Source organism: Malus domestica, chromosome 06 (assembly GCF_042453785.1).
Source record: "Malus domestica chromosome 06, GDT2T_hap1".
Taxonomy (NCBI): Eukaryota; Viridiplantae; Streptophyta; class Magnoliopsida; order Rosales; family Rosaceae; genus Malus; species Malus domestica.
The window spans coordinates 26562135-26575487 of NC_091666.1; the positions used below are offsets into that span (position 1 = coordinate 26562135).

General features: G+C 37.4%; 1 protein-coding gene across 2 annotated transcripts; it reads right to left on the reverse strand.

Moving 5' to 3' along the window:
* Window positions 1–4549: 4549 nt before the first annotated feature.
* Window positions 4550–10412, reverse strand: LOC103428262 (uncharacterized). 2 transcript variants are annotated; one of them, XM_008366357.4, is made up of 6 exons: window positions 9929–10412; window positions 7539–9216; window positions 7177–7428; window positions 6529–6609; window positions 5046–5579; window positions 4550–4791 (listed from the first exon to the last, which is right to left on the reverse strand). In XM_008366357.4, the coding sequence occupies exons 2-6, from the start codon at window positions 8742–8744 to the stop codon at window positions 4735–4737; spliced, it is 2130 nt and encodes a 709-aa protein (XP_008364579.2). In that variant the 5' UTR covers window positions 8745–9216; window positions 9929–10412; the 3' UTR covers window positions 4550–4734. The 2 variants fall into 2 exon arrangements, with proteins under 2 accessions (XP_008364579.2, XP_017185849.2); XM_017330360.3 differs by having other exon boundaries at window positions 7530–9216; window positions 9929–10403.
* Between the last annotated feature and the right edge of the window lie 2941 nt (window positions 10413–13353).

Here is a 13353-nt window from a genome sequence, read left to right on the forward strand (position 1 = left end):
TGAGTTATATTCAAAGTCTAGCAACATAAGTATTTGTGTATACTTATATTTGACAACATAAGATTTTTATACTGCTAGACACGTTACTAAACTATTAGCTATGTTGTGACCTGTATTCAAAGTCTAACAACATAACTATTTGTCGGATAACATTAGTTTGACAAAAGCAATCTCACTGTGAAATCTCAATCCCGTATTTACACACCAATTCAAAAGTTTACCTTTTGTTCAAACATGGCATTTACTTCATATATGTACAACTTTAAGCTTTGAACCCATAACTTGTCTATCGATTTTTTCCACTCGTTCAGTAAAAAGTTACAAACCCTTTACTGGAAAACCACGATTTCTCTTGCAAAATTTACTGCGGCCTAGATTTGGATAGCCAAACTGTGCAACATTTTTGTCTTTAAATCGGTTGAAATCATGTAAGTTTGATCAACTTTCCAACCTTTCAGAAATAAGGATGCTTCCAGGATGGGAGTTTTCTCAAAAGCTGCAACCAATATAAATAAAAAGAGGTCGACACGACACGTTTTGCGACTCAGGATACGACCCCCTAACCATATTCAATGCCATGCATGGTTTTTTAAGTTACTAGGTTGTGGTGGCCACTCCTATCATATTTATCTATGTACGAGGCCATGTTTGGCATGTTACATTATAGAGACTAGACGGAACCAAAATATATGTATTCATGTCGAATAATAAATTGCTTAAGGGGTTGGATAATGCTATATGAATCCTACCACGTAATTTATTAGGATAACGTTTTCTCATCAGAGTTTACATTGTTAGGCAAATTTATGCTTAATTATGTTGTTAAACTGTTGTGGTATGATAATATAAATACTATGGGCTCATTTTTTAACAAGTGTTTGGTGTTTAAAATTTGATTGGATTGCTTAAAAGATTGAATAATACTATATGATGAATTCTATCACCTGCTCCATTAGGGTAGTGTTCTCTATTTTTATGTTGTGGGGCAAATGCATGCTTATGTTGCGAGATTGTTGTAGTATAAAAACAATTGGTTTGTCTTTGTATGAGCTCATTTATTGCCTAGGTTTAGATTTAGACTAGATTGCTTAAAATATTGGATAATATTATATGATGAATCCTATCACATGCTCGTTTAGGGTAATGTTCTCTATCAGCTTTATGTTGTGAGACGGTTGTAGTATAAAAACAATTGGTTTGTCTTTGTATGAGCTCATTTAGTGTCTAGGTTTAGATTTAGACTAGATTGCTTAAAATATTGGATAATACTATAGGATGAATCCTATCACATGCTTATTTAGGGTAATGTTCTCTATCAGCTTTATGTTGTGAAGCAAATGTATGCTTATGTTGTTAGACTGTAGTCATTTGACAATAGAAATACTATGGGCTCGTCTTTCTGTGGGATTAGGCTATGATTAGATTGGATTGAATAACTCACTGTTATTTAAAATATTTAAGGAATAAATGAAGATATTTGTCCAACTTAAAAATAGATGATGTATAATTCATAAATAAACTTATTCCTTTTTGGCTACCACATCCATTATAGGGGAGTGATCTATGTTCACCTCTTTCTACCTTCTGTCTTCTTAGCATTTCTCTCTTTCTTTTTTCCCCTCTTTGCCACTATATATTGGTTATGTTGTGTATATCCTTCTGCAAGCACTTGAGACACATTTATTTCAAAATCTGGTATAAATTAACATCTAACGTACCAATATAGTATCCAACTTCAGGATGGAGGTAAAAGATCCAATCATATTAGACCATAAATCTGCAATCAGTGTTGTAGAATCCAACATATATAGGGTGTGTAAAGCACTAGGGAGGTAGATTTGCTGGCTAGGTTTCACTATCAAGGTGCAATTTTCACTTTCCACGTCAAGAAATTAGGTGGGTTTTGAAGTAATACCAAAATTAACGGAGGGCATAACAACCGTCTGAATTTTTCAAAATGGCCAAATCAAATCAATTTGGCTGTTCAATAAGTTTTTACAATTAAAAAAGTATAATCTTGAGCTGAGCCGACTAAATTCCTGTTTGAAATTGCTTAAACTGAACCAAACATAACCAAGCTTAATTTACTTTCATTAAAATGAAATAGCAAGCTCCATCATGATAAGTTGGCCAACCTCAGCCTCACTCATTCTTTGGGTCCGGTCTATTTTGACCAAACTCCATCTTCTTGTAAGCAATTGTTATTTTTGTGATATTTCTGAGGTCTCTCGACCTCACGACATTATTTTATAATTTCTCTTTTATCGGTCTATTAGCAAAGAAAGTCCAATCAATACTTCATTTTGATTCCCAGGGGTAATTAACTCTTTATGAAAAAACTATGAGACTCCTCAATTTGTAGCACTTTTTTTTACTTCCTAAATTCAAATTTGTGCTTTATTATTTTTAACAAAGCATTTTCTCCAATTTGGTAATCAATTATTTTGCTTATTTTCTCGTAGCTGGACCACTTCTTATAATTGTAGACAAAGAAGAAGACGGTTCTGTTTTCTTTCATTCAGTTGGAGATAGCAGCACCTGTTCACTGTTCACTTAAGTACACGCATATATGTTCTAGCACACACCGCATAATTTTACGGTATTTATCGTTGCAGACGAATCACAATCCGACTTGGGTGCTTATAATTTTCTATTTGCGATTTCACTGAGTTCCAACTACATGTGTCAGATTGTGATTTTCAGATACCGAGCGGTATTTCCTCACTCATTGTTGGTACCAAATACTATTACTATCAGATTTGTTGGGATGCTCACACTTTCTTTCAGCTTAATTAGAATCCTCATATATGAGCTGCTTGGAATCGATGTGCGTGGCAGCAACCACCTCTCTTTCTTTCAACGCCACCCTCTAAAACGACAGCCTTGCTCGCACATCTTCAGTTTAAAGTTATCTCATTACAACTGCACAACTTGAATCGCATTGTTTTGCGCTTGTAAACTTAATATAAATTCTTGACTCATTCCTTGACAGCTTAAGCTAGGTAACAAAAATCTTTTTAGCTAAAAGTCCTAAGTTCGATCCTCATTCTCTGCTTCTTTATTGCTTCGTATACGAACTAGGATTAACTGACCCTGTCAGATGACACTAATCTTGATTCTTTTCTTAAAGGGTAAATCGCCAAAATGGTCCCTGAGATTTGCATAACTCATCACTTTGGTCTCTGAGATTCCAAATCGATAAAAGTGGTCCCTGAGATTGTCTACCATCCATCATTTTGGTCATTCCGTTAAATGTCCCGGAGCTCTTGGCTGGAAGTTTGGGCAATTTTTAAAGCTTCGTAACTCAATCGTTTCTTAACCAAATTCGACCCATAATATATCAAAATGAAGATATGAAAGTGTAGAATAAGATTATATCTATTTTGAAGCCCAATGGTTGCCAGAGATTGCCGGAAAATAGCCTCAAAGTTGACTGGTCCGAGTGAAAACTTGAAAACTCGCCGGAAACTGGGTAAACTTCTTCAATACTCAACTAAATCAAGTGATTCAAAAAATAAAATCATACTTCTCGACGAGACGAAGAGAATGGTACCTTTTTCGATGCTAAATCGCCTTGGTTTGGCTAGAAAAATGCTCAAAAGTGGCTAACTCGAAACCAAGACAGCCACTTTCGAGCCATTTTCCGGCCAAACCACGGCGATTTAGTCGTCAAAAAAGGTACCATTCTCTTTTTCTCATTGAGAAGTATGATTTTCGTTTTTGAATCACTTGATTTCGTTGAGTATTGAAGAAGTTATGAACGTTTAAAGTTTACCTAGTTTCCGGCGAGTTTTCAAGTTTTCACTTGGACCAGTCAACTTTGAGGCTATTTTCCGGCAATCTCTGGCAACCATTGGGCTTCAAAATAGATATAATCTTATTCTACACTTTCATATCTTCATTTTGATATATTATGGGTCGAATTTGGTTAAGAAACGATTGAGTTACGAAGCTTTGAAAATTGCCCAAACTTCCTGCCACGAGCTCCGGGACACTTAACGGAATGACCAAAATAATGGATGGTGGACAATCTCAGGGACCACTTTTATCGATTTGGAATCTCAAGGACCAAAGTGATGAGTTATGCAAATCTTAAGGACCATTTTTCATTTCTTAAAATAACCCCTTTTTACATGGACAAAAAATAAAATTACAGTTTGGTGGGTGGTTGGAGGGGAAGAATGATTGAAAAGTGAAATTCATTTGGTTTGGAATCTTTTTTTTACCGTTCTTTTGAAAATTACTACATTTTAGGGAAGCCTGTGCAGTGCCCCCCCCCCCCCCCCCCGGGGCGCTCTTCATAAGTACTAGCAATGGCTGAATTAGCTGACATAATTCCACAAACTTGAAACAAATTGCTCTCAGGGTGCCTAGTTCAAGTCCTAAACGAAAACTCCAAGCTTTAGTCTCATCGACGAGTTAAGGACTCATGAGGTTGGTTTGTATTCCAGTTGGTTAAGACCCTTCACCTGTGCGCTGGCTATCCATTCAACGACTCCCCTTTTTGCTTACATTGCATATAAAAATAAATTATATATGAAAAAAGGAGTTAAGTACTAGATGGAAGTGTCTATCAAAGTGATCATAAATCTACAAGCATTTAGAACATATTTAGTCGACTAATTATTGATAATTACAATTATTTACAGATTGAATGGGGAATTGCCCCAAAGATGACTGGGAGATTTGAACTGAATTTACAGCTATCTATTTTAGCAGAGAATTCCTATGCCTTTAGTTGCTGATATCAAAGTATTTCGGATCGGAAGGAAAGTGATATTCCACATGTAACTGCAAAACGAAAAACAAAATGCGTAGTTGGATTACGATAAGGGTCTCAAGACTGTTTCATGCCTGGAAACAAAGTGAAGAACTAAGATTTATAAACTTATCGAGACCAAAACACAGACAGGTTACGCGTAGTTGAATGCTACATTGTTCTATTTACTTCCGCGGATAAATACGAATCATGCAAGATTACTTGCACACCAACATGGAAAACATCTATAATGCAAATCAAAATATATAAGGTGTGGTCTATGTACCTTGCCCTCATCAGCATCCGTCTGGCGTTGAGGGAACACGACCCTCAAATCATTATACAAGTAGAAGCGCCTCCCCCCTTCGACATCGATACTGTTTGTCGCTTGTCCAGATGATGGATCTAACTTGCATCTCTGGACTGACCTCGAACATTTCTTAGGAAATAGGCATGAGAAACGAAGGTGAAGAGCATAACGCAGAACGCCAGCACCAGCAGTTTTCTTGCTCGTCTTTAAAGGGCTACGCACCCTACTTTCACTAATCTCACTGGTCTTTTCAGACGTACAAAGGCTACAATCACTGGGTTCACTGTGATAACAGGCCTTTGTGCGTTCTCCCTCTCTTTGGTACTGATTAACTACATCCTTAAACTCGTTTGAGTCCGCATCATTGTCACTAAGCTGCAAAGAATTCGCAGCATCTAGGATCGAAGATGGTTTGGCATCATTTTCTTTAGCAGGATCTGCATGTCTTCCATTCCCGGCCTTAGAGGTTGTTTCAGATGAGGCTAGAGTGATCTTTTGGCGCAAAAACGTCTGTATTTGATATGAAAAAAAAAAAAAAGAGACTTATGTATAAGATCTCAGTCAAAGAAAAACCTAACAACTGAAGCAAGCATATTACATGTAAAATTCTACAGAAGCCAAAGACTGAGCTAGAAGAAAGTCTTTATTTATGCTTCGTATGTAATACGCATAAGCAACAGCATTAATTTCTTTTAATTATACACCGACATGTTCAGCCACAAAATCCTCCGTTTGAGCTACGGACTAACATGCCTTGGCTAGCCTGTTCACAAAATATGCAGCTTGAGCCATTTCAAACCAGCTCATATACAACGGTATATATAGATGGTAGCTTACAACAAATGATGACAGATTTATGTTATCAGCTTAGCGAGATCTTACCACCAATATAAACATATAATGGTTGGGTTAGTTAAGGCATACTGGGTTTGGATATTCCATGAAAAATTGCATTCAGGATGGACTCATGTTGGGATCTTATAGTCGTATTGCCCGTCTGAGCTTGGGACTGACCAAAATTGGCCTAGAAGTCACCTGAACCCCTTCAAACCCTTTTGCTAACTAAATTCTAATTTGATTCACGCTCTTGCATTTTTGTGCTTTCCCTACCTCTGTATATTTCCTCATACACAGTCAAGTGGCAGCACTCATATCTGACTACTTCAACGAAGTCAAGTAGTGTCAAGAGACCAGTTCCTAATTATACGACTCCAAATGCTTTTACAAGTCACGCAAGGCCCTATTAAGGAACATTATTGATATCCTATAACAGGTAATACCTGTTGGAAAAACCTTGCCATATCCAATTCCATATCAAAGTGCAGATTCACTCGAGACAGGTTTAACTTCAAATCATATTCACTCGAGACAGGTTTAACTTCAAATCATAACTAACACATTTATCATGCACAATAATTGTAAAAACGATATATAACGATTCCCCTCTACTTCCGAATACCTTGGTTCCAGCTGGCATGTCATTCAAATCATAATTACAGAAGAAGGTGTGAATAGGTGTCTTCTCTGGATTGCTGAGAACCTGCCATAAACAATTCACATTCATGAGTGTATGACCAACCATCTCTGGTCTGACTACGACCAGATGTCATTTGATATGTACAACTATAAGGAATTATTTGATAGACATAATCAATATGAATATGATCATCCAAGATTTCAAGGCAGACAATCCATGCATCTATATTCTTATTCTTATCATTCATTTTGTTAGAAATAATTCACCATCCAACGTCATTTTTTCCTCAAAATCAAATTCCATAGCTTAAGCCCATGAGAGTGACACATCCACAGCCTTACAAACAACTATTGATGATAACATAAATTGTAATTAGTATATCAAGAAGGGAATTGTTAGTAACACTCCAAAAATGTCGTCATGCATCCACCCCTCTGTATCTTTTCCACTATGGAGGAGTGCATGATGACTTTTCTGAAGTGCAAATAGCAGCTCCAATCAAGAATATTAAGATCTCCTGTTATTCTAAAAAGTTCCTAAATTCAATGCATTTCCGTGGATAGAACTGAGAGTCTGAGACCATCTGAAGTTTCCGATACTTAATTATATTTGGGTTAATATTCTAATTACCAGTTGTATACGGCCTTTCGTAGGTATTCTCAGACGGTTCTTGTTTGCCCGTGAATCATCCATGCTAAGGCTCCTCTTCATCCTGGGGCTTCCATACTTGTTTGGTGTTGTACTTTCAGCAAGACCGATTGATGAATAATATAGTAGATAGTTATCTCCATCCACACTGGTCACTGAAAATGGAAGTTTCTGAGGTTTTGGCGAGAAATTCCCCCCAGTGACATTCAGAACAGCAAGAAAACCATCAATTCTCTGCAAATGGGAAATTTCAAACATGAAGTAAAATCAATAACAAAAATTGATACACTATGGAACTCAATATATATAACATTACTGTTCAGATGAAAGCGAACCTGACTAACCTTTGTAGATAATAATCGACCAGACAACAGGGATTCCTCAAATGAACCAACCAATGACCTTCTAACAGGCAATCCAGTCGGTGATCGTACTAATTTAACACATTTAGGATTAAGTTTCAAGTCCTGACTCCAGTGCTGCCCCATCCCAGGAGTAGTACTCTCAGAACTAAAGAGGTCAAACTTTTCCTGCAGAACATCAACATCTTCTGATGATTTCCTTAGCCACCTAAAAGCGTCCTCTTTCCAGGATGAGGAAATGCCTGCAATCGTTCCATTAAGTGACTGTTCCATGTCCTTCAGGGTTATATTGTTATCTAACTTTGGTGTACGAACCCTGCATGATTCTCCAGGTTTAACTCTTTCAGGAAACTTTGGACCAAGAGGAGATAAAGAAAGTGTAGGCAACACAACTTTACTTGAAGATATGTCTACAGCGCTTGATTGTGACCTCACCTTAATTGTTTCTCTAGAGTAATCAAGTCCGGATGACGATATCAATTGATTCGGAGATCGTGACTCCTTGTTTTCAAGCAAAGGACCATCAAATACAAAAGAGGAGTTTGTATTGCAGTTGTGATCCGGTGATCTCTTCCACTCCAGGGAACAAGATGCAGACAAGATTGTAGAATTGCAACAACTGGAGTTGCCAAGATGAGCTTTCTTATGCTCTTGCAACATGGGATCATTAGAACTAGCATTACAACCCCAGGAGCCACTCTTATGAACCCTGTCCACAATCTCTAGAGAATCACCATTACACTGATCCTGGAGAAGCATTCCATTCAAAGGAGACAATAACCGCCTCCTGAGTACTGACCCAGCAGCCTCAGTTGTGTCCCCTGTGACGGTCAACGCACTTGAAGAGTATTGGTCTCCATTAAAGAAATTAATAGGGGAATCTAATATTCTTGGTTCAAAACCAACAACCCTAGGAACAGGTGTCTGAATATTCTGCCCACATCTCTGACTTAACCAGTTTTTTTGTTCTGAAGAGTTAATCTTCAATCCATGCATGCTTGATCTACTACTATCTTTACGAGAATTAGAAAACTCTGGTTTATTTGGAATCTCCGTGATGGATTTCCTATGGAATTCTCCAAAAGAAGAGCATGTGAAATCCACCTGCATATGGTTTCCCAGGTTTGCTCCGTGCATCCCACTGAAATCACAAGTGCTCATGCCAGCAACTCTAGGTTGAGGTTGCATAAATGTGCACAGTGATGCTGCCACTTCCTCGGCAACGCTGCTAGAAGACACTTAAGGCAATCCCATCTTCAAAAATTTCAAGGTGAAGTGCTTTATTTAACTCGACTTCTTTTATGTTGTGTTCTCTTTTCCTGCTTTCTCAGTTGCAGTCATGCATAAAAATCAAACTGCATTTCTGTGTTCTGAGTTACCAAATCGTTCCAAGTTGCCCAACCATTACCGTGCTACCACAGACATTACCTGCCTCAGTCCCCCCCAACTAAAGACGTAGTTATAAATTTCTAATACCAGAAGCTACGATACTATCCCTACCACGTGCATCTGCATCTCAACTATTTCTCCATCAGACATATGGGAAATCAAGCAGAAATGAGGATCTCAGACGGGGCAAGTAGAAAGCCATGTTTTCTTCACTCCAGCTAACGATGGGAAATAAGTAGTTCATGGCTTTCCATAAAACCAATGCAGCGTCCTGGAATTATCAGCTCGGTTAGAAAGTGGCAATTGACAACCAAAAGGCAAAACTACACATTCATACTTCAGATTCTTTTATCTTTTGTCCTTCCGGCTTATCATTTCCAAAAAACAGACAAATAAAATATAGTGATCCCCCAACTTAACAAAATACAGAAACATAAAACCAGAAACCAATCAAATGACTGAGACTCCAAGAAGTATATCCTTTGAAATCCTCAACAAAATAGAAGCACTGAATAATTTTAATGTGGCCAGCTTTGATTCATACAGGATTCCACATCCAGTGAGCCAATGAAGAATCTCCGAAAACACGTACTCGAAAATAAGCAATTTTCAACAACACAAATGTCAAAAGGCCATTCTTATAGAAATCTCAACAAATAAGTGCTACAATACAAGAAGTCAACAACCCAACAAATTCCAGCTACAATTTTCATATGGGTCCAATTGGTTGCTCAAGAATTATAGAACATCAAACAAGATATATCTCCATACATAACTGATTATTTGTATTTTTAGTACCTAGAACTTTCTCAAAAGTTTGATTCTTTAACTGTTATAAACAAACAAAGAAAAAGCTAAAACCTTTCTTAAGCTGATCAATCCAAAACAACTATTTCTTTTCAAATTTCAATCCAACTACTAAAATCTCAACAACCCAAAAGAAATACAGGAAAAACACATGAACCGAGAATTAAATTTCATACCTTTCCCTCAGAAAACTAGAAACTGAAAAGCCAGACGCCAAAAGCACTTATTGGGGTTGTATCAAAAATCAGCAGGCTTATCCTTCTTTCTTCTTGTCCGAAAATCTTTTGTTTTGGTTGCAATTCCTCTGGTTTGCATCTGTTTTCCTTTTTGGTGTGAGAAAATGGATGTTGGGTAGTGATTGAAGATTTGGTGTTGGCCTCCCAATTTTGTTGAATAAATAAAAGAAAGAAAAAAGTAAAAAAATTATTGTGGGTCATGAATATCGCTTAATCCCGAATTTTCTGACTGGGTGGCTGCGGTTGAAAACCAAATCACATGTTGGTTTGTTTTCTTTAATTTCCTGTGTAATGTTGTTGGCATGGAATTGTTTGTGGGCAAATCCAAACCTCAAACGCCAAAGCCGAAAGCAGAAACCAGGGGCTCTCTATGAATTCATGCTGCGGCTATCGTTCCCCCGTTATTACATCACATGTCCTGTCTACCTCCATGGACCATGCCAACTTTGTCTCTGTACAGCTTGGTCTCTCTCGGCTGCCCAAATTTTTAGGTGTGTGCTATCCACACACCCTATTTTATTTCACACACATCTTTTTAATTTTCGACCGTCGGATCAGATGAATTGATGAAGATCAACAGACAAAAATTATCAAAGGGTGTGTGATAAGTAAAATGAGGTGTGTGGATATCACACCCCAATTTTTAACTTTTTAACTTTCTATTTTTGAGAACTTTATATATAAAGACAAAAACTTTTATTATATTTCAAGAAATTTCACTAATTTATAAACGTAAAAACAATTAAACCCTAGCCTAAAAATATGAAAATAATATGTTCAAAATACCGACGATACCCCTATGGCTTTAGGGCTGTTAATAGAATCCAACCCTTACAACTCCAACAAAATTAATATATGTCATAAGCTCAACTCATCATCGATTATTTCTGCATAATCAGTTTTGAAATTATATGTAGAATCAATTTGTATTGTTTATTACTATAATTAGTTCAACCCGTTCTCGATCATTTTTGCAGAATCAGCTTAACCCGTCTTCGACCATTTTTTGTAGAATCAATTCAACCCATCTTCAATGATTTTTCCAGAATCTGTTCAACCCGTCCTCGATCATTTTTGCATAATCGGTTCAACTCATCTTCAACCATTTTTGCAGATTCAATTCAACCTTTCTTTGAACCTTTTTGCATAGTTCAACCCCTCTTTGACCATTTTTGCAGAATCAATTCAACCTGTCTTGGACCATTTTTGTAGAATCCGTTCAACCAGTCCTCGATCATTTTTTGCATAATCAGTTCAACCTTTCTTTGACCATTTTCGCAAAATCAGTTCAACATTTCTTCAACAATTTTTGCATAATCAGTTCAACTCGTCTTTGACAATTTTTGCATAGTTCAACCTGTCTTATACCATTTTTGCATAGTTCAAACCCTCTTCGACTATTTTTCCAAAATCCGTTCAACCTGTCCTCGATCATTTTTGCACAATCAGTTCTACCCGTCCTCAATCATTTATGCAAAATCAGTTCAACCCATCCTCAACTTTTTTTGCAGAATCGGTTCAACCCGTTTTCGACTATTTTTGCAAAATCAGTTCAACCTGTCTTCGACCATTTTGCAAAATCCATTTCAACCCGTCCTTAAACATTTGTGCAGAATTAATTCAACATGTCTTTGACCATTTTTGCATAACGAGTTCAACCCGTCCTCAATTAGATTTGCATAATTAGTTCAACCCCGTCTTCAACCATTTTTGCATAATCAATTCATCCTATTTTTTTACCATTTTTTGCATAATCAATTCAACCCATCTTTGACCATTTTTGTAGAATCAGTTTGTATAAATTTTTGATAAATTTCGTTAACAAAGGTTGAAATAAAACCCTTAGAGGGACTATGGTTGTGAAATTGTGTGCAATCTAGGCATGGTATTGTGAAGGCTACCATGAGTTAGAACTTAGATGACGTCCGCGTTGTTTTTTGAGTTTCATTGCAGTTTTTTTTCAGCATCAACTAGTTGAACAAAATTAACATAACTGAAAATTTCAAATATTTATTTTTTTCTCTATCTTCCTCATTCACACCCTACCCGATGAATCCAAAAGCTTGGCCTTTCAAACTTCTTCCCAAAATTCTAGTCGATTTTCTAGCTGACCCGGAACCATGGCTACCATGTTTAAGAAACTTAATAGAAATTATCTCCATTAAGTCTGTTAATGCACAAAACCAGAGGGGTCTTAGAACAACGTAAATCCGACAGTGAATCTGCAAGAAAGTAAAGAACACAAGATGTATCATGGTTCACCCCAATGTTTGGGCTACGTCCACACTGATGTTGATATTGTTTCACTCTGAATGGTGAATATACAATAAGGCTAGAGGCAGTGTGCTCTCTAGCCTATTTTCTGTGTTTGCCCTCTCTGAGATGTTTTCTCTCTTCCCATGGCCTAAACCTTGACCTCCTATAATGAGGAGAGTGATGAGTCCTTTTATAGAATAAGGGCTCCTCACTTTTTACATGTTTACCCCTTCATTTATTACATAATTACATTTGAGTCCCCCGAGTATTTATACGAGGTCTAAATATGGTACAAACAATAGTCCCCCAAGTCTTCAGTCAAAAGAGTCTTTTAGCTGGAGACTTGAAATTCAGTCCATGTATGGGCCGAAGTAACTAGATGTCGTCTAGAACTGATACTCGATATGAGGCGATACTCACTGTGAAATGATGCTCAACTAGAAGTAGCACATGTTGCGAGGTTGCTCTGCTTATGGCTTATGTTGCCTTGGTTGGCTCGGCTTGTGGCGTTGAAGATGAAAGAGTCATTTTTATAGAATAAGGGCTCGCTCTTCAATACATAAATGATGGGCTAGAGTTGATGCTCGCGGCGAGGCAGTTGCTTAGCAGGCGGCGATGCTCTCTAATGATGGTGAGGGAGTCCCTTTTATAGAATAAGGGCTCGCTCCTCAATACATAAGTGATGGGTTAGGAGTGATGCTCGCTGCGAAGCGATTGCTTAGCTGGCGGCGATGCTCTCTAATGAAGGTGAGGGAGTCCCTTTTATAGAATAAGGGTTCGCTCTTTAATACATAAGTAATGGGCTAAGAGTCTCTCTAATGAAGGTGAGGGAGTCCCTTTTATAAAATAAAGGTTCGCTCCTTAATATATGAGTAATGGGTGCTCTCTAATGAAAGTGAATGAGTCCCTTTTATAGAATAAGGGTTCCATCCTCAGTACATAAATAATGGGCTAAGTCCCCCAAATACTTTTCATGAGGCCCAGTTGCGGAAGCCCAATATATGGTACATAGTGTATCCCCAAAGTCTTCAGTCAATAGAGATTGTTGGCTGGAGATTTCAAATTCAATCCATGTATAGGCCAAATGGCGGTTTTTCGGAGGCTGTATT